This window comes from Triplophysa rosa, linkage group LG16 (assembly GCF_024868665.1).
Source record: "Triplophysa rosa linkage group LG16, Trosa_1v2, whole genome shotgun sequence".
Taxonomy (NCBI): Eukaryota; Metazoa; Chordata; class Actinopteri; order Cypriniformes; family Nemacheilidae; genus Triplophysa; species Triplophysa rosa.
The window spans coordinates 13154567-13182379 of NC_079905.1; the positions used below are offsets into that span (position 1 = coordinate 13154567).

The following is a 27813-nucleotide window of genomic DNA, read 5'->3' on the forward strand; positions in this document are numbered from 1 at the left end:
TTCTTATCCTGCTTCTGCCACAAACATACCCAACAAACCAAAGCGAGGTCTTTAGGATTACATGAAGAATATGAACTATTGTGACATACAATATAGATGGAAATTGGTATATTCTTGATGTTACCTATCTATTTTCTCATTCAATGTAATAAGATGTCACAATATCCATCTCCACCCTGAACAACTTTGACCTTGATTCTAGCAAAAGCCAGGGAAATGTTCAAGGTGTGCCGCAGCCCCATCCATCAAAAGACTGTTGTATCTGTTGGGATATTTAAATGCCCATCTAAAACTCTGTTCCTTTCTGGCTCCTCAAGTAAACAAAAAACAAAAAACTAATGAGCTGCTCAAGATGAGAACTATCGTGTTCAAGCGAGAGAGAAAATAATGACTACAGTGGGTGGACCACAGATCTGTCATCGGCTCTCAAACCGGAAGCATCTACATGTAAGATCAGAGCGTCAATAGTTTTTATGATCGTTTTAAGACCTGAAATAAGCGGGGAATTCTGCAACAATGACTGTAAACAGCATTCGCGATGGAGCGGCATTCAAAATGGGTTCAAAAGCGAATGCGAAATTAAACAGCGTGTGGCTTATGGCAAACAGTTCCTTCTCGTTTGCCTCAATACCACCCCTGCGCTTCAGCATTGCCAAATGGCACGCTGAGAGACCGGAGCCATTGTGTGAAATGCTTCCGCGTCTCTTTCTGGACCAACTTGGGTCATGTACAGTCTTAATAGGCAGGGATCAGAAAGCCTGCGAAAGCCTCGAGCAGCGTGGACACTTAACCTGAGCCTCTCCAGCTCTGGCAACCACAGGGCTCTTCAAATGCAACCTGGATATAAGCCAAGCAGCCCCAGGACATTAGTCACCACCACCACTGTCAGAAGACAACACATACACCGTGAATGCTATGGGCCACCTGCAGTGAATATTATGTTTATATTTGTATCCTCCTGGATGATTTTAATGCATTAAAAATATAGTTTTTAATGATAAATCACTGCAGCTTTGTGCGTTTTTAATTACTTTTTCAGCTTTTGTAAAATTCACTCTAATTACCCAATTTTTCCTACTTGGCTTTTAGGGAGCCCTCTAAGGTAAGTTTTATATTTTAACATTTTTCCTGAGGACTTTAAAGGGAATTTTTCCAACTATACATGAACATTCTTTTATTATTTACTCACCCTTATGTCATTTCAAACAAGCTGTATGATGTTTTTTTTCTGCAGAACACAAAAGAAGATATTTTGTGGCACGTCAATGGCGCCAGTGTAACCAAACAACATAGCCCCCATTGACTTCCATTGTATGGACAAAAAAATCATATTTCTCAAAATATCTTCTGTTGTGGTCCACAGATAAAATAATTATATACGGGTTTTAAAAACACAACAATGAATAAAGATATTTTTGGCTGAACTATGCACTTGAAAAAGTTATGCTACCATTGACTACCATAGTAGGAAAAATTGCTTTATGAATTTCTTTGTTCTGTTGAACATAAAAGAAGATCATTTGAAGAATGTAGAAACAGTTCTGGGGCACTTTTGACTACAATTGTAATTTTTCCTTCTATGGTAGTCAATGGTGGCAAAGAACTGTTTGGTTACAAGCATTCTTCCAAATATCTTTCTGTTCATCAGAACAAAGAAATGTATACAGCTTTGCACCAACATGAGGGTGAGTAAATGATGACAGAATTTTTATTTTTGGGTGAACTGTCCTTTTAAGCATGTACACCTTGTTTACGGGTTGTTTTCCCAAATTCTGTGCAATCGATGCAATGTCAAATATAACAGTGTTGTGAAAAAAAGAGATTTTACAGGAGATGTGTCAACTGGTGAAAACTCTGACCTCGCAGAATCTGAAGAAACAGTTTTTCAGCAGTTCTCTGCCATTTGGGGAATTGTGATAATGGAGGTACTAAGTCAGGCTAGTACAAGAAGTCAAAATGGTTTCATGGTGAGTTTAAAAATGCTGTGGAGTCAGCAAAAAAAGGTAAGGGAATAAACCTTTAGCTGGAAATCGCAAGGTAAGAGGAGTAGCAAACAATGGAACAATGGCTATTCAGATATAGCTTACTCCCAAATGACACGGTCACGGCATGCTTTCATCCTCAACTGTTTATAAAAATTACCAATAAAAACAAAAGGTAAATCTGTAATGTAAAATCGTGTTAGGACAATGACACCTCACCTCATTAGCATATGAGAGTCAGCTGTATAACCCTGAAGCCAGATTCATAAAAGCCTTCTTAAAAAAACGAAAAGTTCTTATAATCAGTTATAAGAAGTTTGCTAAAATGTTTCCAAGTGCCATTCATGACAAATTCTTAAGAGGTTCTCAAATATGTAATGACCGGCTTTGACATTGTGATTAAATACTAGCCTACTCATGAACAAATTCAATACTTCAACACCGGTGCATCTCATTGATAAATGTATCCATCTATTAGCATTTTAAAGGAGCAAGCACCTCATGCGTGAGATATGTTAATTTAATGACATTAACCGTCATAGAAGAATTTATTAACTGGCAACCATCTGGCTCTCTTTCCCTGTTGATAACCCATAGTATTTCCATCTGGAACACAAACATTCTATAAGCCTATGCCGTGTATTATATGGAGTGTATAAATATGTTTCATGGTTGAATGTTACAGGGTTGAAAGGTCAGTGCATTGCCATAATATTGAATATATGACATGATATATGAGTGGGACATTGTGAGTTGTTAGGTTTTTAGGCATTGTTGATGGTTTTTAAGCGGGGACTAGGAGCTCTCTTACCTTCAGTTTCTTCACATTCACACAGGGATCATTAGAGAAACTCTCTGTGTCTGCAATCTGGATGTCTGCCTTCTCCAGCTCATTGGTCAAATCATTCCGCACCTGTCAGAGACATACAAAGTGCCAGTGAGTGAGTGAGAGAGAGCGGGAGTCGGAAATGAAAGAGAACACAATGAGAACATGGTTTGCGGATGGCGAACCACCCAGAAAAGTACCCAATCAAAAGCAACATTCCCTCCCTCTGAAGTATGTCTCAATTCACTCTAATCTCCTGCCGATCTCACATTTCCCCTGAATCCCAATCAGCTCGGAGACTGCAGGCATGCCTGTTCTCCAGCGGTCCCCCGTTCCCCCATAGGGCTTTGGATAAAACACGACTCCACCTCCGTGTGCTTCGAGCTCTGCTCCCCACAGACTTCATCCATCCTTGTCAATGGATGCTTTTTGAAAAATGGTCCAGTCCCTTGCAAATAAAGTCTCAATACCTCCCGTCCTACATAAAGATTTATGGTGTGAGAATGAAAGCCATATACGGTTGAGCTCTGCTGTATTGTATAACACAATAGAAGGAAAGAAAGAGATCATTTCAAACCTCAAATCTACTCCAAAAACATCAACAACACATCCACTGGTTTATACGCATCCCCCTTCAACTTTCTCAATCCGATGCATTCCTAGCTCTGTGGGATTTATTATCATCTTATCTTCACCGCAATATGACAAATTTTGTGGAAAAAGTACAAAAATATTATACTCAAATACAAGTACTACTACTTTGATGAAATTGTACTTGAGTACAAGTAAAATTACCAGTCAAAAAATCCACTCAAGTAAAAGTAAAAAGTAGCTTGTTTAAAATGTACTCAAAGTAAAAAGCGGGAGGGGGACCTCTCCTGTTTTGTGCAACACCAACAATAGTCATCATAGTGCCTAATTTTATATATTAAAACAGGTTACAAGTGCACTGCAACCAATAAATAATTTTTTTGTCTTGTTTTGCAGCAACATCACAGAATCATATAGCAGAAATATTAACTAAACAATTATTAAATCAATATACCTTTTCTTCAGAAGGTAAATTAACAATAAAAAAGATTTTAAGCCTTGTTTTCTTAATAAATTATCAATGGTACACACTGCTAAGTTTCAGTAGTGAAACCACATATAAATGGTTCCACGCAGTTACACGTTTGTACGGAATGAGAGTAAATGTGATGATTGACAGTTGTAACCCGGTCGTTACATGGCAACATTTTTGCCGTTGATCGCAGTGAACAAGAAACATGAATCCCAAGAGTTTAATCCGTTTGATACATATCTGCTGTTTTCGGCCAAAGACTTGTTAAGTGAGGCAATTTTAACTAAAACACAGACAGAGACGTTGTGTTTTGTTTATGTTCAGAGCTTCACAGCGCGCTCTCGCGGACTTGCCATGTTTACTTATTTTTAAGAGCTTCGCATTTGTTGTTTAGTCTTTTCTCATGAAGCTGCATATACATTATATAGTTAATAAAGTGAACAGTTGCGCGTAGTGGTTTTTTGCCTTATTAAATGTGTCGATGTGTAGGTTTATTTTGGGCTTGTCATTGTTTTCTGTTCTTTTCAACAATATGATCTGGCAACACAGTCCTTTTTACGGCAGGGCTGGTGAGGCTTTTCAAAACTCATGAAATAGCAAGCATATTCATGTGACTCATATTCATATTCATTTTTGCCCCGCGCTTACAGAAGAGAGAGACATATGATGCACGTTTAAATATGTCATTAATGCATACGTTGGTCAGTTCGGTTCCATACACACTGCGTAAATGTGGTGCAGATACATTAGTGAACCATGCGTCTACAAAACGGGATTAAACACTTAAAATATATAGCATTATGCACCAATGTCATTTAGACTTTTACTAAACTGTCCAAACTTCTTATTAGTTACCAATGTAACAAGGGTACGAGCAGTATTTAAACAAATATTATTTATCTTATTGTACGTCTACATTCTTGCACATAAGGATTTTTATAAGACGCTAGTTTGAACAGCGTCCATAATCCTGTCTTGAAGCTGAAATAGTTGCTTAAATATGGCCAGGGGTTTACTTCAATGTCTTCAGCAGTCCGAGTTCGATGGGTTTCATCTTTAGGACAGGTGCACTAACTTCTCCATCTCCATCGCTCTTCTGGTATTGGCGCAAAAACTCTCGCGCCCATCATTCACTGGAGTAATTTCCGGTCATGTTTTTTTCCTTGCAATGTTTTCATTTTTTTACTCAGTAACGGATGTGATTTTAAATATAACGAAGTACAATACATCACACAAATCATGTAGCATATTATAGTAACTATGATACAGTACAGTGTAAATCGAATAGTATACTAGTATTTACTGTAGTGAGCATGTAAACTGTAGTATATTATAGTACCTATGGTACAGTATAGTGTGATTAGAATAGTATACTATCATAGCCGCGGGAACGTATTTTGAGCAGGGGGCGCTGTGATTTTTTTTGCCAGGGCTAAAGTTATGACTGTGCCATGGGCAAGCCGTTTAAGTTTAATGTTAAAAAATAACGGAAGCAAAAATTAGCTGCTGATGAGAATAAAGAAGGATGCTAGTGTGATTAAGATACAACATAAAAACAAACACATAAATGCGTGATTGTATGTATGCCTATAGCTAAAGCACAATCTGCTGTATGAAACTACAAGCTGCACCCAAACATCAACCTATAATAAACCACGGACAAACCATTCACGCGATTAAACACAACTGCACGCTGCAAGGTGACAGAACATTAAAATCAACCCGTACACATTCTGACTGTAGACCTATCAGCCACAATCTCAAATAAAGAAATAATTGTCTTACAGTACAGCTGGCCTGCATGGATAACTCCAAATGTGGCTTTTCTTTCTAGGTTGACGCTGATAAAGTCCCGCTTGAGGGCATTAATGTCCAAATTGTCCAGTAAAAAAGTCTGAAATTCGTTTTCGCACCATTTGGACAACAAGACCGCTCGTGACACTTGACCTTCACTAACGAATACCGTGACGTCGTGAGACAGTTGTGTTGTCATTGTGGCATACCTTTCACAGGAAAGTCATTATTGTTTTCAATGAATATTAATGAGTAGACAAGTTAAGAAAATGTTTCATATTTATTGTTTGATAAAACATTTTTATTTATTTATTTTTTACACAGTTTACATTTTTCTTTCGCTCGACGCCAGGGAGTGCTGCAGCACCCCTACTTCCCGTGGCTTTGCATACTATAGTATTTACAGTAGTAAGCCAGTAAACTGTAGTATATTGTAGTATATTATGGTAACTATGGTACAGTATTGTGTAATTAGAATAGTATACAATAGTATTTACGGTAGTATATTATAGTAACTACAGTACAATGTAGTATAATTGAAATAGTATACTATAGTTAGTACATTAAAGTTACCATACCATAGCACAGTATAGTACAATACAATAGGAATAATATACTATAGTATATTAACTAGTTAACTATAGTAAATACTCAAGTATATTTTAATATTTACAAGTAAATTCAAGTAGTATAGTACTTTTAAAAACACTATACTATATAGAACTTGTACTACAGTTTCCTGTAGTAAAATCATACTTTTCTGTATTTTGTTAATATTTTACAACAACGTCAACATAAATATGGGGGCCCTGAAGCTTTTGGAATATTTTTGGGGGGTCTTACCTCTCTGAAATGCATACTGCATCGCTTTAAAGTTTATACTGTATAGTAGTACTCAGGGATGGACTCTCACATTTCATCTCTACTGTCAATCTGCTTTGACCGAGCACTTGTGACGGGGTCATCTTTTAATCTCGAATTGTTACAGAAGCCTGAGGTCACCCTGTCAGACTTTATCTGAAAAGCCTTGCTGGCCGACATTGTTTTGATTACTAAAGCAATGAGCATATTTGCAGCTTAATGCCGGCGGGTCCTGGAAACCCCTCTCCACATGAGCGTGTGCGTGTGGTCGTCGGACAATGATATAAGTGTCGATCTCATGAGCATGCATAAACAACTTGAGTGTGTGGGCTTGCATGCGCTTGTTTGTGAGCACAGGGGACCTCCTGATGGGGAGATTTAAACAAGAGAACGAGAGACAGTGGGTGAGTGAGGGAGACGGGTGGGCGCTGTGAAGTAAAGGAGCTCCAAAGGATTATGGGATTTGAGAGCTGTCCTAAAGCTGAGGAAAAATGAGCATGATGTGATGTGAAATGCATAATGCATTTATGCACTGACCTGTCAAATGAACCCAGTAAAAAAACAGTAAACAGGAAGCCGCATGAATCAGGTGGTGAGAGAGACAAGTGCACAATACTGGGTGTCAGGAAGCTCCGCAGGCTAATTTACCACAAAACCCGGCATTCTTCTCACCCAGAAACACAGAGCCGTGCTGGATAAATGCCAACAATTTAAAGATGTATGTCTGCTCAGATTTCTACACTGACTTTGAAAGAACAGTTCTCCCAAAAATGAAAATTCTGTCTTCATTTACTCACCCTCAAGCTGTTCCAAATCTGTATAAATGTCTTTGTTCTGATGAACACAGAGAAAGATATTTGTAAGAATGCTTGTAACCAAACAGTTCTTTGCCACCATTGACTTCCATAGTAGGATAAATGGCTTTATAAATGTCTTTGTTATGTTGAACACAAAAGAAGATATTTTAAAGAATGTAGGAAAGCAAACAGTTCAGGGGCACTTTTAACTACTATTGTAATTTTTATGGTAGTCAATAGTGGAAAGAACTGTTTGGTTACAAGCATTCTTCCAAATATCTTTCTCTGTGTTCATCAGAATAAAGAAAACTATAAAGATTTGGAACAACTCAAGAGTCAGTAACTGGTGAACTATCACTATCTCAAAAAAAAAACTACCTTTTGTGCTTGAAAAGTGTGCTTGTTCTACTTTTTTCCAATTGGTTTTATACTTAAGAATCTAATGCATTGCTTTCAGTCATAGTGTCCAATTTTGGGGGCCACTGTATATACAATATGTAGACTCGCAGATACTCTTCTCACTTTACTCTTCGCATAACAGAGATCCACCAGTCATCCTGACACCAAGAAGCAATATCATCTCCTTCCAGCTGCCATACCAGCCGTGTAGATGATGAATTAACAGGAGGAGTGTGGGTCACAGTTTGCCGTGTTACTTGCTTATTTTTCTTGCCTTTTTAAAACCCACAGCAGTCCATCATCAGACACATTTCTCGTGCTGTTCAGGTCCCCGTGCGGCCGGGCTCTGCGAATCTGCGTCTGGCTGTGCTGTGATATATATATGTGTGTGAGTGTCAGCTAGGATCTTCTCTATGATGCTGACGGTAAGATGAGGCCTGACAGAGTACAGTGGCCTGATAATGTGACCCGTTACTGACAAACTTTGTCTATATATGTGCGCTGTAGATGCACACTAAGATCATTTCGTTTCGTTTTTTCTGAAGAACACAAAAGGACATATTTCGTTGAGTGTTGGTAACCAAACAATACAGGCACCCATTGACTTCCATTGTATGGACACAAAACAATGGAGACATTTCTCCTTCCTCTTGTGTTCCACAGAAAATTTTTAAATGACATAAGGGTGAATACATACATGATGACAGAATTTTTATTTTGTGTGAAAAATACATATAAATCAAAACAGCACAATTAATACTGAAGCAGAAAACATATTTCTATTTAATTCACAGTTTTAAAAATGTTTATGATATTTTTTTAGAATGACTTTCAATTCATTCAATTTACAACCTCTTTTAGTATTCAAAATAAATTGAATACAAAAATTATAAACTAAAAAACATTCATTGACTTAAAAAAGTCACCAAAGTTATAAAATGACACCTAAAATGCACATTTATAGGTCTTTGAAGCTCAAGAAAAGAATACGGGGTGAATAAATCAGACACGCTTGACGTTTACATTTCTCTGGTACAGACGTTGCTTTGTTTTATTTTTGCACCCGAATATTCCCACCGGCCGCATGCACCTGTGTTCTGGGGTACAGATGCGACAGACAGCCACATTCAGGCACCCATTGACTTCCATTGTATGGACACAAAACAATGGAGACTTTTCTCATTCCTCTTTTGTGTTCCACAGAAAAAAATCATCCATTGGCTTAAAAAGTTATAAAATGACACCTAAAATGCACATTTATAGCTCTTTATAGCTCATGAACCTACAGTATACGGGGTGAATAAATCAGACACGCTTGACGTCTACATTTCTCTGGTACAGACGTTCTACGCTTGCCTTGTTTTATTTTTGTACCCGAATATTCCCGCCGGCCGCATGCACCTGTGTTCTGGGGTACAGATGCGACAGATAGCCAAAATCAGCTTCACATAATTACAGACAAGTCTATACTGGATTGGGCCATAGCGCCGGGATTCCCTTGTCCTCCAGGAACAGCGAACGCATTATAGGTATGGGTCAGACACAATGCCCACAACAGCGGGGAAGAGCTGACGCGCTTGCCTCGCTGCAGCAGAGGGGACGTATGCATCTATTTATAGAATGGGTTTTAATGAGCCTTTAAACTAAAGCAGATGTGAACAGGCGCAGAGCAAAACACAATGGCTAGCGTGCTCACACAAACTGATGCCCACAGATAGGACCACCTGTGAGGTTGGTTTCTTAAAAGGAGAATCAGATGACTTAGATGTGCTTGAATCCTCTCCTTGGGGAATGCAATTAGCTCGGCTGAGCCGGCCGATTGTGCTTGTGTTGCCCGAACGTTTAATCACTGTTCAAACAAGCAGAAACATTACAGGCGCACACATAACCTGACGCACGTGTATCTGAATAAAGATCTATTGCTGAAACAGAGTCCCTGTTTAAATTTAGGAAAAGCAAGGGTAATTTACACAAAAATAAAAATTCTGTCATCATTTATTCGTTCTCATGTCGTTCTAAAGGTGTACATGACTTTTTCTTCTGTGAGACACAAAAGAAGATATTTTAAGAAATGTCTCAGTGGTTTTGTGGCCATACAATTGAAGTCAATGGGATCCAATGCTGTTTGGCTACCAACAGTCTTCTACCTTTTGTGTTTTGCATAAAGTCACACAAATTTGGAATGACGTGAGGGTGAGTAAAGGATGGAAGAATTTTCATGTTTGGGTGAACTATCACTAAGGGGTTTGTTGAAACACTGCACTGTTTCCTAGATGAAATGCATTTCTATTGTTTACTGATACTTCACAACAACACTGTTGTGTCCTCTGTAAGTGATAGCTTACTCACATGCAAACCCACACACATACATACACTACAGTATATAATAGAGACCCATCACTGAAACTACTGGAGTGTATTCAGTGGGTCACTACTAATGGAGCTCATTGGTGTAAAAGAGGACAGTACATATACAGTAGAGAATACCATATGGTGACCTGCTTTGAATGCTCACTTTCTATCATTTTCGCACATCGAGAGAGAAAGAGAGAGAGAGATGGTGAGAGGGCGAGAGATGTAAAGATCCTTTGGTTAGTCTGTACGCATGTGAGATGGTCATGCTAACCAAATTATGTGAGTAAACAATTTCAGACTTTCAATTTCAGACATAGATTTACATTTATTTATACTGTAGCTTATTAAGTAATAATTTTATAGTGTTTTAATGTAACTATTTAACTATTAACTAATTTTAGAGTCTATAGGGATTCCATAAACACAGTATATAAGCATATCGCTGCTGTCCTTCTGAAACCTCGTATCTCCATATTTTGTGATTTCTATTTTTTGTCATAAACCATTATTATTAGTCACCCTTTGGGGCGGTTTCCCAGACAGGCATTAAATTAAACCAGGACTAGGCATTAGTTAAATTAGCATATTTAAATTGTTTTTGAAAACATACTTGACCAAAAAATATTCTTTTTTTCATAAAAATAGCATTTTTATGTCAAAATTGCACGCAACTGCACAAACATACACAATCCCACTAAAAATGCGAGGCCTAATAAATAGGTTTAATTCCTCATCGAGTCCCAAGTCATCTAATTTTTAACCACATAAAAAAGAGTGATTGGGGCTTAAAAGCATAGTGAAGTATGATTCACACTGGAGTGTGAATCCACTTATCGATAGATACTCAGGTAAAACATAGACACTGTCTCCTGCAATGTGTCAGATATCTAGCACAAGCAGGACAGGTGCTAATTTACTTCATTTGACCAACCAGAATGAGAGCTGATATAGGAACCCAGAGCAGTCATGCACAACACACATAGAAACGCACATAATAGTGTCCTTGTTTATTCAGACAGTAAGGAGGCAAGGTCTTTGATCCATGGCATTAGATCTAAACAATTTAGAAATCCTAGAGTTGTCGAGAAATGGCCAGCGGATGAACACTTCACCGTGACACAACAGATGCACCTCCTCCGGTAATGTCACATCACGCAGCGCGGCCAGCTATCCTGCCGTACAGCCTCACTGGGGTGAGAGAGAGCGTGACACTGGTATAGACATGCTAATCAGGATTCCCGTGCCCTCCTCAGGCAGCCTGATGTGATCGGGTTTATCCGACAACTCCATCCGGAGGTAAAGATAAAGGGATTTATACCTTCCACGACTCTCCCTGTGACTTTTTATCCCCCCAAGGCCAAATGCCGTTCAGTCATTCAGATACAGAGTGTGTGCTTTCAAATGCTTTATGGTGTTTTTTTTCCAGTAATCACATCAGATTTTATAAAGGGAGTCATCCAAAATAACATGGTGCTTTCATTTTAATAGTAAAGGGCTACTGGCTGTGCCCTTTTATGTCAGTCTGATCCAGTGTTGCCAACTATTTTCAATGGAAAGTAGCTAAAGCCTGGCCGAAAAATTGCTTAATGTCTCAAGATGACACACGCTAATTTGCATATCAGTGACGTCATCACGTAGTATCAGGCAAGCTAAGCGATCAGGTCTGCTTCATACCTCTACTTTCCAAGCTGTCATATACAGTATTATATTAAACAATACACCCAAATGAACATTAAATAGGTTCTTAATTCTATTTCTGTTGGCAGACAACAAAAACTATGTAATAGTGAGTGCACGAGACCATTGAAAACTACACACCAGCAGTCACTTTCATTGAACAGCTAGATTCCATCTGTGTTCATGTTTATGCATTCATACAGTCATCGGGTTTTAAATCATAAATTCTCAAACAAGGTCAATAAGTGATTAGTTCATGGAAACACTGTTTGTACATGCGTATCTCATTCACACGTCAGTGCGGTCTGAACTGAATGTGCTGCTTCGAAAGTCAATGTTACTGAAAATGTCAATAGGAACTCAATCATTTCTCATCAAATTTATCCTACCCAAATCCAGATTATTTTACCCTATACTGTCAGGGAGTGCAGGACTGAACCCAGACGCAGACAGCAGGTGAGGGGTTAACAAAAAACTCTATTTATAAAAGCAAAACAAAAACCCACGAGGGGTAAACAGGAACATAAGCATGGAACCAAATAAATATCAAATAACAAAACCAAACACTTCCTGCAAGGGGGGCAAAACAATAACAAAGACTAGAAATAAACAAGATATACTAACAGGAGCAGGGCAGGAATCAGGACCGACAAGGTAATGGGAGACAATCATACAAAACAAACCAGCACAGGACAATGAATACAAGGGGCTTATAAAGGGAACACTAACAAGGGAAAATTACACTGGGCAGGTGACGGGAATGAAACACTAACGGGAAGATTACACGGGGCAGGTGAGGGGAATGAAACACTGATTGGACAATGACGGGGAAACAAGGGGGCGGGCCAAAGCGCGAGACAAGAAGACACGTGGCGCAATGTCATAACAAACAGCCACGTGTCTCCACACAAGACATAACACACACACAAGACATGGTACTGTCATGACCCTGTCCACAAAACTAGGAAGGACAGGACCATGACACTATACAATCTACATACATTTTACACCTCTATTGACTCACTGTATTTTAATAATTATTTGTTATTTGTTTGATTTTATTTCTCCTAAGCAATTTTAGGGGAAACATCTGAGAATAAGTCGATACTTGTTAAATGAAAGAACTTCATTAAATCTGCTGAGCTCTTAGAGAGCAACCAATAAAATTGTTCTTTTTTTTAAAAAGTAAATGTTTTGTGATTTTACTGTTTGATCTGATTTGTCTCTGCCAACAGCCAAGCAATAAAAAATGATGAGTAGAAAATAGTTTCAGAAATCGTGTGCATTCTGGAAGCGCCTGATTCATCATTTTTAGCACACAGTGCATTTTATGCTGCTGCTTATACCACAAGCCACAAAAACCTGATGTCCTCTCAAAATAAAATGACATTAATGTCGTTATTAGTGATCAGATTGTCAAACGTCATGACCAGTTGTTCATTCCAACAATAATATATTTTCACATCCAGCCACAGGAATACTAGTGATCAACTGTAAAGTGGCCTATAGGCCTTCAGTAATGAAATCTTTAATACTTATATAGAAACATTGACCACCTTAGTGCAACATTCTGCAGTTTTATGAGCAATTAGAGCTACAGATCTTAAATAGAAGCTAAATCAGCAGGATTTACAAGCACTAGCAGTACATCTGATCCGTGCCTAGGTGGATCTGTAATGTTGCTCCGGGTTTTAGATCTATCACCTGAGGAATACTTTGAACTCTGGCAGAAAGCTGTTTCTATGGAGCGGTTGTGTGAGAAAGTGATGCTAATATCTACTTGCACCCTGGAGGTTTTCGACTACATGTCCCACTGGAGGAAGGAATTTCCAGAGGCTTACAATAAACACACAAACACATATTCCACATATCCATAAACCACTAACTCTAACTAATCTACTTTTTTTTTTCACTTTAATTTCAATTTCAATTATATTTCATTAAATGAGCTTGACATTAATTTCACAGACGACTCTACAGTATCTGATTGTATTTTTTGAAAAACAGTGAAACAGAGAAGCGCTCTGGTGAGCAGGAATCCTGTTATTTCATATAAAATTTCATTTCTCCAATGAGAAATGCTCATATCACAAGTATTTCTTGGGAGAAAGGAGACATAATATAACATATTATAAACAGAGATTTAATAATCCACAATGTTTTGATTCCTTCCTTCAAGAATTTTGTACCCTGTATGTATGCATTTTTTTCATTCTCAGCCTTCACTCATACCTCAGAAAAGCGCTGGACGTCCTGGGTCAGGGTTCCCACTCGGCTCCAGTTGTAATAGTTGAGAAACTTCACCACAGCAGGGTTCACAGCGTTATCTGAAGGGACCGTCCTAAAGAAGTTCGGATATTTCTTCTTGTCCGCCAGCACAGGAGTCGTGGCCGCAAAAGAAAGCTAGAAGAAAAGAAGATTTATTTAAGCAAAATAATGGACGATTATACTGTTTGTGTGCGTTAACTAGAGACAAGATAGAAAAATATAAGAGAAAATCATTATTCTCAATACGGTATTGTAGGTCCCACTTTACAGTTTAAGTAAATTAGGTTTTTATAAAAGCATTGGCTCTTTATTTACTTTTTCAAGTGCAACTAAGCTTTAAAAAATATGACACTACGGTTGTCTTTGTATTCAAAACATAAACATAATACTCAACAGTACAAAAGCGTATTAAAGAGTTATTGTCTACATTGAAAAGCACTGGGGGCGTCAACACGATAATCACTAAGTGGACTGTCTTAAAGGAGTAGTTCACCCAAAAACTAAAATTCAGTCATCATTTACATTTACATCTGACATTTTAAATGTCTTGCTTTGTTAAAACACAAAAGAAGAAATTTTGAAGAATTTTGGTAACCAAAAAATGTTGGTCCACATTCACTTCTATTGTATGGAAACATAACCAATGCAAGTCAATGTGGACCAACGGTTTTCGTTTATTAACATTCTTCAAAATATCTTCTTTTGTTTTAGAGGGTGAGTAAATGATGACAGAATTTTCATTTTTGGGTCAACTGTCCCTTTAAGGCTTTTTGCACTTAGTCTCTGATAAACATCTAGCACAAAGAGTGGAAAAGAACTAGTACACAAAAGATTGTGTTCACGTTTAACTTTCTTTAGTTTGCACAGCATGCTGGATAGAAGGTAAGTAGCCGGCAGTGCACATGGACTCCAAGAGTCTAGAATGTGGGTGTGAATGAACACACTAACACGTCTCTATAAAAAGACAACACTCACACCTTTGGAAAAGGTGCCCATGGCGACAGGATCCGCTAACGTCTGCCTGCTGACGGTCCACCTCTGCAAATCAGCTTTTGGGAGTATGCAAGTGTGTGTTGAGATGCATTACAGAGCCTAAAAGTTGAAGTAGTTGTTCTCTGAGTGGATGGAGTTCTGCCTCAACAAAATCTATAAATGTTAATAAGATCCTGTTCAAAATAGCCTCAATGTACTGTTCAGATATTGCACACTAAGCATGTTTATATCTTTTCAGGATTTGAAAAGGGAGAATTTAAAAGAGGCTTCACACTTTTTTGCTTGAAACATGCCCTCTTTCATGTTGTCAAACACCAGGCAGAGCTTCTTAAGCCGCAGCTGGAGCAAAAACAAGCCTTAAACATCATGGTATGATTTTTATGCCAGTGCTCTGCAGTAGATTAACAAATGTTCCTCCGGTTATAATACATCCTCGGGGTTGTTAGTCTCTCAGAGATAAACATATGGAAATGCTTTGAGCTCAAATACCAAAAGCTGTCTTACACTTGCTAAAGAAGCACATTATTCACTTACAGTCAAAACATTTCTGCCTGCCCGTATGGCTTCACATTCAATTCTCACAAAATTTTCATTGCAGAGCAAAAAAAAACCTAAACTGAATAGCGAATGCAAATGTGATCTTTTAAAAGCTGCATGTTGATGTTTTATGAAAATTTATATGGCCGGGTTGTTGAATTTGCAGATCTGTTGAATGATTTAAGCAGGTATTTACATCCAACATAATCACTGTAAACTACATTAGAGCGCAAGGAAGCATTTTAATATAAAAACCTGTCAAGTTCTATTCAGTTCCAGTCTGCATCAGCGTTTTCAAGTCAATGAAATCAGAACTGCCGGTTTCTTTGCTTGGGGTTGTATCTGCTAAATTACTTCTGATGTCAATAGAATTGGGCTTTGCCCTGGAGTGCGCAGTGGCCGAGACCCCTGATCTCTGGCGGGCTGTGGGAACGGTGTCTCATCTTATCTCATTTGTAGCTCCTCTGATAAGTGAAAGTGGTGATGTATTTACAGGAACATTGTGATTAAGGATCTGTCTTTCACATCTTTGGTGACATACCAAGCTAAAGGAGAAACACAACAACTAAAGGATTAACACAATTTGTGTTTCCGGTGAGGTAAACAATAACTGATTTTTTTATATTAGTTCATGATTATTTGATATTAGTTTGATATTAGAGAAAAATGCAGGGCAAACGTTGCAAGTCAAATGGCCATTTTCCACAAAACCATACCCGACAGTTGAACTTATAAATCATGATTTAAAGAGGCATTTTTCACCCAAAAATGATCATTTAGTCACCATTAAGTTTTTCCAAATCTGTTTAAAAAAATGTTGTTCTGTTGAACACAAGAGAAGATATTTGTAAGAATATGGAAACCAAGGAGTTCTGGGCCACCATTGACTATAATAGTAGTTTATTTTCTTACTATGGTAGTCAATAGTGCCCCTGAACTGTTTGGTTACAAACATTCTTCAAAATATCTTTCTTTGTGTTTGGCAGAACAATAAAACTTATACTCATTAAGAACAACTTGAGGGTGCGTAAATGATGACTCGTGAATCATTTTTTGGTGAAATGCCCCTTTCCCCTTGAAATTCAAGGATAAAGATAGAGATGGTTTTGACTTTTAATGTACTTTCTCCAAAAAAAAAAATTGTTTATTTTTAACCAAAAACTTCATATTGCAGCTTTAACATTGTAAATAATTTCATTAATAGTCTTTGTAGCCCAAAAACCCTTCCTGTCTTAGCATCAGTACACATGAAAAGAAAAGTAACCAGTGATTTTAGATTACAACCAAAATCGCACTGCAACAATCTTAATTCGACTAATTTTGACAAATTCACCTCAGCTGAACCCTCTTATCATAAGAAGCATTACATTTGTCCTGCAGTGACAGTAAAACTAATTTAATATTCTTTCACTCCTCTCACAATGCCAAGCTGGTGTGTACACAACCTGACAGAGAACTTGCAAACAACAACAAGTCTAACGTTTCTGTGAATTCCATTACACCCTGCTAAAAACATATAGATCTGTGAACATTTAGACAAATGAACAGTCAGGTATGGTAAAAGTTTTTTTGCGCTGTTATATTATAGGGTGAACATGTGAAGTAAAGCAATGACATAGATTTGTAGTCTGTGATTAGCTTTGGGGAAAAAAGCACGCATTAACCTTGAGACTATTAAAAAAGATTTTTTTTTTTGGACCTATGACAGATAATTTGTCTATAACTTACTTACATAAAAAGAAACTATAAAAATATGCTAAGCATAAATGCATGCATGAATGAATAAAATAAAATAAAGTAAAAAAAATAAAATAAAATGTGTATATGCTTCACATGTTGACAAAGTATGCACTTATGATTTGGATTCTGACATCTGTCAAACCAGTTACAGGATTCTGGTTTCTAAATGCATTGTAAAAACACCATATTCACAGAAACATTTTTGTCATGATTATTTTACTTTGCAACCAAAGGTGTAATGATAACATTTAGGCATGAATGCTTATGTAGAAAAACGTAGCACAAAGTGTAATGCTGTTGCACATAAAGCCAACTGAATTAAAAATTAAACTGAAACACGACAATCATTCTATTCTTCAATAAGAGATGAAAGAGGTCAGTATCTAAAAGATAAGAGCCATTGCAATTGGTTCTTGTGCGGCAAATTAACTATAATTAATTAAATTATAATTCATCTTTATCAGAGTGTAATTCTGCTTTCACTTTTATTTTCAATTCCTGCATAAAAGACAGCTGTATTCTGTCATGCCATGTCAACCCATCACTCATCTCATCTTCAAAAAGTTGTTATAGTTCAAAACACACAAATTAGGGTTGCAAAATAGGATTTTTATGATGTCAGTGCCACTAAATCCGAATGCACCTGTAAGGCCTTACTGAGCATCAGAGGTTAATTCACTCTCATGCAGCTAGTAGCGTTCACACAATGCACGTATGAACATCCAAAGCGAAATAACCACACACACACAAACGCATGATATTTCAACAGGACCTAATGACATTATTAGAAATAGATTTCAATCCACCGTATTCCCCAAGCAGCCGTACGCACACCCACACAAACACACAAAATTTAGGGTTGCGTCAACAGGCGAGTTCTCATCCGCCTCATAATCCCTCTCTCTCCACCCCACATTGTCCCTTCATCCTGTTGCTCGCGCCGCCACGGAGTTTTAATTGCCACCCCCCGCCGGCGGCGAAGCCGTGCCGACAACCCGCGTCTTCTTTCCATCAATCTCCCAGTGCCAGTGTTAATTAAAACTACACAGAAGACCCACTGCCTGTCACACCTCTCAGCTCCACAGCCCTGGGACTGGAAGGTCACAGCGCTCACCTATTAAATCCAATGAAAGAGACCAGGGATTTGTACCACAGAAAAATACCAGATGACTTCGAGACCGTGGGGTGAATAGGAAGAAAATATGTGCGTGATGGAATGAGGCATGAGTGGAATTCGTTTTTTTCACATGGTTTCTGGGTAAAAAGCATAAGAAGTAAAATCTTTACTGTTATCAACATGCTATAATACTTTATTCTTTTACACTATTTATTTATACTATTTGTTGAAACCAAGTGACATCAAAGCTTCATTAAGTTTACAATAATAATGATCATTTTAATATGGCATATATGAGTTTAACTCATTTATGTGGTTTTGTGGACCTGTTGCAAACATAACAAGCAGGACTTATTGCACTGACAGGTTAATCGGCCAATCAGAGCAATGCGGATGCACTGCCTTTGATCACATGACCCTTTACGTGTTTTTTGGACATCATTCATTGTGCACACAGTGAGCTTAAAAGGAGACAAACGCTGCCTCAATGTGAATCTTTATGTCTTGTCGAACTGTTGAACAGTGGTACGCTAAAAAATGATCTCTTAAAGGAACAGTTCACCAAAAAATGGTCCCCATTGACTTTAGCATAGTCATTTTTATTCCTACTATGTGAAATTGGGACCATTTTTTTGGTTGAATAATTCCTTTTTTCTTCAATTGTTTCCTCATTTGAACATTTTTGAGGTGACCTGTGTGTTAATACTGTAAAATAGCGAATGAAGGTACTTTGCATTCTGGGAGGACAACCTAACTGAGTGAGGTCTAGTGTAGCCAACTCTCTTGACACTCCAGCTGAGTCAATAGACAGCATTTCATTCTCATTAAGATTTTCTAGCCAATTCCGCAGACTGTGGCCTTGCAGAATGAAATATTGACAACACTGCACAACATTGTTCTCTGCAACGCTGGCATCGACTCACAATGAGCTTAGCTTGGTTGCTCTTTGTAAGCTGTCTGCTTAATGGAAAATGGAAAGATTAACAAACAGAACAGCGTTTAGATTGAAACCATGTATTTTTCCATTTTTGAAGCATCTTTATTTAATGGTAAAAAATGTTTCTATTTGCATGCTCTACAACAGTAGTATGTAAAAACTCCATTTATTTTTGCCAAAGAAAAATGATTTCTGGGGCTTTCACTACTACTTAAAGGAACAGCTCACGCAAAAATGTAAATTCTGTCTTCATTTACTCACCCTCAAGTTGTCTCAAATCTGTATACATTTCTTTGTTCTGAACACAGAGAAAGATATTTGAAAGAATGCTTGTAACCAAACAGTTCTTGGCCACCATTGACTTAGTAGGGAAAATTGCAATTAGCAACCTCACCACTAGCTGCCGCTAAATTTCATACACTGGACCTTTAAGAAACTCTAAATTTGAGTGCATCTAGATAGATAACACTATAATCACATATCTCAGTTTTATTTATGTTGCTTCAGGACTTTTCAGCTATAGTCACTTAACAGTGAAAGTTTCTGTTATTTACATTCTTCACAATCTAAAAGATTTCCAGACTTGAAATAATACTTCCAGAAGCAGGCATGCTGAACTACTGGGAGGTCACTATTGCTCTCGGCCACAGGAGATACAGTATTGAATTATGCTACAGTGGATCTTTACAGCAGCTTCAAAAAACAAGATTTGAAATTAAAACAGACCAGAATTAAAACAGATAAGTTCATCTCAGCTGGCGTAACAAGAAAACACAAAGCAAGAAAAACTGCTTTGTCAACACTGTTTCAAAGTTAAATTTACACATTATGTAAGTAAAACCAATGGCAGTTAAAAGACAAATTGTAGATAAAAAATGTTACACATACTGTAATTAATACAAATAAGCAGAATTTCTTAACAGCTGATGAAAAACATCCATTTGCATGTATGATGAGACAATATTGTTAGTATTAACACTAGACCTAGTCTCCAGGCTTGAAGCGCAACGTACCACAGCCTGACCAGGATACTTTATAAAAAATGAATCGGTAACGCCAGCATGCTTCTTCAGGGAATAACCAGCAGCCAGTAAATTGGATCTCGGGGTTAAATGAGGCGCAATTAGTTAAAGGAGTTTTTAAAGCAGACAGCCACATGGGAGAGAATCAGGTTTTTACCCCATGACCCTTCAGCAGGAGACGCTGCGATCTTCACTGTAGACTTGATCATCAATAACGGCACGACTAGCTAACAGAGTGCTCCTCAGAGAGTATGACGGATATCTGCTCATTCTTTACAGTATCCATAATCTCAAGCCATTTATCCTGACCTGGAGTGTTCCAACCATAGATCAACCTGCACGGTAACCTTGCCTTATGGTAAACAAACATCCCATAAATCAATCCAAAGCAGACGTTTATAAAACAGGACAGTAGTAATGTAAATATACAATTACTGTGCTTTTGTTGAATAAAAAAAACTTTTAATGATAACAAAAATGATCATTTGTTCTTTTTTGGTTAGATGGAGGCACAGTAGCTTAACAAAAATCATATTAAAATTTAAAATTACAAATATTGAAAAACAATTAATATATATATTTAAAAAAATAATTATTTACAATTATTTTAATTATTTTCTTAAATGACTTTCAGGTTTACATTAACTGTGGTCCCACAGTTTGACCAATGTACACATACAACACATCCACAAATTCAACACATGCAAAGAGAATAAATCCCATTCACGTCATTACCGATCAGGTATTCATGGTGGGGATATTCACACTGGGGAAGAGGTTTAATCTGCTGCTGAGGATCATGACGTCCACACAAAGGACGCTTTTTGATATTCAGCATTCAAGAGAGGCATTTGGCACTCGGCACGATAGCTCAGCATGATGTGCTGCTCAGGAGGAACGCCACACATGCACACCCAGCTCATTAAATCATAATATACACCCAGGGTAAGATTCCCCAATTGTGTATGAGGAGTCTAATTTATAAAGGCATTTGGGTAATATTAGGCTTTTATTGACAATTTTTGTAGAGCACTATCATCCATTCAACACTCTGTTCTCTGGGAATTACTGGAAACATTATGTTATTTCGGGGAGGCACCTAAAAAGATTCAATTAGAATATTCCAGAGCCATTGCAAAATGGTTAGCATGCATGTTTCAAAACCTTGAGCTGTGGTGCTAACACAAACATTTTCGCTGTCCTTTCGAAATTTGTTGTTTTTCAGGAAATAGAAAGAAGCAGTTTTTAATACTTTTTATTGGTTAGATATTTGCAAAAGCCAGCGATAATAAAAATACCGGGTGACTAATAATAATGATGAAGATGGAGATACGAGGTTTCAGAAGGACAGCAGCGATATATGACTATAAATCAATCCAAAGCAGAAATACGTTTATAAAACATGACAGTAGTAATGTAAATACACACATATACTGTACATATGCTGAATAAAAAAACGTTTAATGATAAAAATAGAGGTAAATAATAAAATGTACTTATTTGGTAAGATGGAGTTACAGTATCTTAAACATTTCTTATTTACATTTAAAATTGTTAAAAATATTAAACGTATTTAAAAAATACACATTTAAAATATTCTTTAACAATTATTCAAATTATTTTCATTAAAAAAATCATTTTTAAGGGTTAAATAAAAAAAGGTTTATCTTAATTACCTTCCAAATTACCCAAATTTACCTTCCATAACCTTGGATGTGCAAATTCGCTGTTTTTTAGGAAATGTAAGAAGAACAGCAGCGATATATAAATATAAATCAATACAAATCAATGAATATACTGTATAAGCTTGCAATAGCTGGAGTTTTTCTTTTGTGTGGCTTGGCTGCTGATTGTCATTGAAGAACAATATACTAGAATATTAGTTGAGTTAGACCTACAACATTCCTTCCCAAACAACAATAAAAATATCTAATAAATTTTCTTCACAAAAATAACATTTCGCTCAATTGGGCTCAGGCCGCCGGGGTTACAAAACTTATAAAGAACACAAATCCATAATTACACAATACTTTACCGGTCCCTTTGCATTAATACCTCTCTTCTAAATCCTAAGTAAAAAAATAAGTAACTGACATGCAACTGATTGCTTTGATAATTTCTGCGTGTTTGTGTTATTGCACACGTCCCACATTATCGCATAATCAATCTCAGCTCAGAAAAATTAGTTTAGTAAGCAACCAAAACAAAATCACTCCCACGTTTGGAGGCTTTTTAAAGCTACCGTTACTCACCGACACCTTTCGCTTTGACACTATAGTAAAACTATCAAACTCGAAATGAGTCACTCTCGTAATCAATCTCACGCTGGCATCACTGGCCGATGATTAGAAAAGCGCTCTCTCTCTCATCGGTAGCCGTCTCGAACCAAACACACACACGGATGCAAAAACCCATTAGAGGGCACAGTTCAAAAGATGCCTCTTCTTCTCCATCTGCAGTCGCATCACCCCCTTCTGCCCAGCATGTGGACCGATGATGATATGGCAATCGATTTTGCAAGGGAGCCGGCGCTTCATTCTCCACACCACTGCGAGCGTTAGCGCCACATGAGTGAGTCTGCAGAGTCCCACACCTGTACCTCAACCCCCCTCCTCCTTCCGCAGGGGAGACGGCCAGATAGAAGCGAGCGAGCAATGCACTACTAATTGAGGGCATTTAACCCCAATTACTGCGATCCATCCGGCAGGTTGTTTAGATGCCTGTCACAACAGAAATGACCAGCCCTCGGCCCTCGTTTCGCCCTCGTTATTTCTGGGCGACGTCGCGGGTGTGCGAGAGGGCACTGCGCTTTTTATCTCGCCGAGAAACGCGGCGCCATGTTCAAGAGCTTTCCATTCATCCATAATTCATCAGTGTGTATGAATGCATAAAGGCACAAATAAATTAGGATTAGAAAAGTGCTTGTTTTGTAGTGAGAAAGGGGAGCCTACATGAGAGGCAAACAAGTGCTTAAGTGGTTTTGTTGGTGGAAACAGAGGACTCGCCGGTTTTAAGAGGAACTAAGTGAGTGAGTTCTTCATTATTCATAGTTGGAAAGTCATCAATTGTGTTTTGTGAGTTGGAGACCAGAATTGGATGGCATTGTAGCTGAGCTTTAACAGTAATGTAAAGTAATGTAATTATTTCATATTTAAAGTGACACGTTGCCCAAAAATGAAAATTCCATCATCATCTCACCCTTGTCACTTCATTTTGTAACACAAAAGAAGATATTTTAAAGAACGTTGGTAACTGAGCAGCGACGGCACCCATTCACTTCTATTGTACACTGCGTTCCAAATTATTATGCAAATTGGATTTAAGTGTCGTAAACATTTAATTTTATATTGTTCAATTAAACTTATGGATGGTATTGTGTCTCAGTGCTCTTTGGATCACTGAAATCAATCTCAGACACCTGTGATAAGTAGTTTGCCAGGTGAGCCCAATTAAAGGAAAACTACTTAAGAAGGACGTTCCACATTATTAAGCAGGCCACAGGTTTCAAGCAATATGGGAAAGAAAAAGGATCTGTCTGCTGCCGAAAAGCGTCAAATAGTGCAATGTCTTGGACAAGGTATGAAAACATTAGATATTTCACGAAAACTTAAGCGAGATCATCGTACTGTGAAGAGATTTGTGGCTGATTCAGAGCACAGAAGGGTTCGTGCAGATAAAGGCAGAATGAGGAAGGTTTCTTCCAGACAAATTCATCGGATTAAGAGAGCAGCTGCAAAAATGCCATTGCAAAGCAGCAAACAGGTATTTGAAGCTGCTGGTGCCTCGGGAGTCCCGAAAACCTCAAGGTGTAGGATCCTCCAGATGCTTGCAGTTGTGCATAAACCTACTATTCGGCCACCCCTAACCAATGCTCACAAGCAGAAACGGTTGCAGTGGGCCCACACATACATGAAGACTAATTTTCAAACAGTCTTGTTTACTGATGAGTGCCGTGCAACCCTGGATGGTCCAGATGGATGGAGTAGTGGATGGTTGGTGGATGGCCACCATGTCCCAACAACGCTGCGACGTCAGCAAGGAGGTGGCGGAGTCATGTTTTGGGCTGGAATCATGGGGAGACAGCTGGTGGGCCCCTTTAGGGTCCCTGAAGGTGTGAAAATGAACTCTGCAAGGTATGTAGAGTTTCTGACTGAGCACTTTCTTCCATGGTACAAAAAGAAGAACCATGCCTTCCGTAGCAAAATCATCTTCATGCATGACAATGCACCATCTCATGCTGCAAAGAATACCTCTGTGTCATTGGCTGCTATGGGCATAAAAGGAGAGAAACTCATGGTGTGGCCACCATCCTCCCCTGACCTCAACCCTATTGAGAACCTTTGGAGCATCCTCAAGCGAAAGATCTATGATGGTGGGAGGCAGTTAGCATCAAAACAGCAGCTCTGGGAGGCTATTCTGACATCCTGCAAAGAAATTCAATCAGAAACTATCCAAAAACTCACAAGTTCAATGGATGCAAGAATTGTGAAGGTGATATCAAAGAAGGGGTCCTATGTTAACATGTAACTTGCCCTGTTAGGATGTTTTTGATTGAAATAGCTTTTGATTTCAGTAAATATGACCTCCTAATGCTGCAAATTCAACAAATGACCATTTTCAGTTTTTTACAACCTATGAAATGTTTTCAAACTCTGTTGTGCATAATAATTTGGAACAGTGCATTTTGAGTTTTTCATTTTTTAAATAAATACTGTTGTCAGTGGGAGGTTTGTTCAGTAAAATTCCAAATGTACCCTAACTGTTGATTACTTGAAAATTATACTGACTGTCATTTGCATCGACAAATTAGGAAAACCAGAGAAAGATATCATTTGCATAATAATTTGGAACGCAGTGTATGGACACAAAACCAATGCAAGTCAATGGGTACCGGTTAACAACATTCTTCCAAATATCTTCTTTTGTGTCATTATTGATCATTCATGAAAAATCCCTTTAACTAAACAAAAACAAAGATGACATGATTTTTTTGTCAAATTCCCCGTGACACTCACAGCAAAATGGCTCTTAGAGGATGTGGTAACCTTAAAGGATCACAATCCATCCCTGTCCCAATCCCCGCTAACCCAAACCTTCAGAGCTAATGTAAACCAAAATGAAGTGGGGAGAAATCAAGCATCTGCAATACGGCAGTCGAAGAGATGTTGCACGATGATCCACAGCCCTCATAAATACGCCCAGCAAGCCTAGTCTCCTCTCTCAGCAGGGTAATTCATCTGTGGCATTGTGCTTTCCTGCGCGTGTCTGGAATGGACGATGTGACGAGCTGCAACATTAATCAATATAGAGGAGTTAGCTGTCATCAACACTCTTCTGGATGAAAAGGATGGGGGCGGGGGAAGCATATGACCTGCTTAAACAGCCCGGGTTATTGATCATGTGACTTGGCGTCCTTCAGACTTCCAAGATTCCTGGAAGATGGGGATAGTATTCCTCCATCAAGCAGAAGGCAGGAGCTAAGGAGCCCTCGTTTCATCGGCCTATTGATCTGCGCAGGAGAGCTTCGATCCAGCACGAGCTGCACGTCCTACGCTTTTGAATGCCATTATAATCACCACTAAATTATCCATGAAAGGAGATTTGCGCTCCGGCGCCGGGAGTCGGGCTGCCATTGAGAATAGCGGAGCGCTAATTGAGGCTGAGGGGTCTGATAAGGACAGTTTGATACAGAGCTGAACTAGCACATATAGCTTAAAACACTCATGATCTTGTGATCAGAATTTAAAGGTGATCAGCTTGTCTGTTTAGAGATTCAAGGTGCAGATGAGCTTTAAGTGAAACACCTCTAACTGAAAAGAAGTACTTCTTTTCAACTAACATATACTTTCAGTCTTCTTTATGTAGTTCTGAGAAAGATACTTAAAATGATACGAATACTTCACTTATATGGACAGAAATATCTGAGTACAGTATATTGGGTCTATACTTTTACTCTTGTAATATGTTTTATGGAGATATACTTTCAAATATAATAAAGTATTTTAAGTATTCTTGACCTGTATTTTTGTTATTAAACACGATTAAATACTTTTTACAAAAAATAATATAAAAATATAATAAACTATAAGTATATGGTTACGTTTAGTACAGTAGTGTAGTAGTTTACTGAAAGTATTTCTTCACAGTGTAAACTATCAGTATATATGTTCACTTGTAGTATAGTTGCATTTAAAATGAAAAACAGTCGTGAACTAGTTAAATAACATTTTTGCGAGTACAATTACAGGTTTTCATGTTATTTACACCTGGCTAACATTTGCAGTCTATTTCTGAAATGTGACATTTTTAAGGTATTTTAAAAATATGTAAAAATCCATAAAATTACGTTTCATACAGTGTATACTTTCATAAACTGAAAAGTGGCCCAATTTAGTCCCTTGAAGTATACTTGAGCTTGAAGTAGACTTTTTTGCAAGAGACTTGATACACCAGACAGATTGTCACACCCCAAATCCATGCGATTGACTTGATTGATTGTTTTTTATAAACATCTTAGACCTATGATGTTGACCATTTTTCGGGACACGAACTTACGAATGACTTACTTATACTGCAGTTGTCTCTATAGCACAGGAGAGAGTATTAAAACAACTTCAATTCCATTAAAACACCTTTAATGGAATACTTATGCCACCGTGAAGAATTGGGGACCCAAAATCGATATAACACACAAAAACAATTTGGGAAATTAAGAGCAATCCATAGCAATCCCTAAAAGTAAAGCTAACTTTTTAACAATCAATTTGCAATTATCAGCAATTGGTAGGGAGCGTTTTGTTAAAGCTGCCGTGTTTAATTTCCCGGATACTAAATGCACTGAACACTATTGCACAAATGAGGACTGTTTCCAAACACGCACATCAACTTTAGCTTACTATTTAGAACAGTATTGTTTAAAACAACACTACAACATGACATTCATAGGCCGGAATGCAACTGCCTGAATTGATCTCTTCTAACTAGAAAGCTTTACGATTTGTAATAATTTGACATAATTAATCATAAACACTAACTAAATTGTATTTGTTCTTCAAAGATAAACTCTTCAGAACAAAGTCTATTCATGTTTTTCTATTGATCACGCTGGTGGTTTTCATCAGTTTATCAAATTACCTGTTAGCGGTGCCATAGAAACACTGACCCCTGAACAGATGTAAAAACTGAAAGCAATGCATTCGCAGAGATGAATGATTGTGTTCCATCACACTCCATATAACTCTCTCTATTTATAAATTGAGATTTGATAGCGTAACCTGAAATCTCTCCATGTTGCCGCTGCTGGCAGATCGCTCTGTATGAAAGATTAATGAGCGAATGCTGAACTGTAGAAACCATTATTATTCTTTTTCTTCTTCGCGTCACTCCTACCACTGGGCCGAGAGAGGATTACAATGCGTGTGTTGCTATCTCTCCATGCTGAGCAG

At 37.9% G+C, this 27813-nt stretch overlaps 1 protein-coding gene across 1 annotated transcript in view; it reads right to left on the reverse strand.

Annotated features, from left to right (window-relative positions):
• gabbr2 (gamma-aminobutyric acid (GABA) B receptor, 2) overlaps positions 1-27813 on the reverse strand; it is a 179716-nt gene that overhangs the window by 69479 nt on the left and 82424 nt on the right. The window contains exons 3-4 of the mRNA XM_057354280.1: positions 13987-14157; positions 2794-2895 (exon numbers count right to left, since the gene is read on the reverse strand). Coding sequence (XP_057210263.1) covers positions 2794-2895; positions 13987-14157 — 273 coding nt within the window. The remainder of the gene's footprint in view (positions 1-2793; positions 2896-13986; positions 14158-27813) is intronic.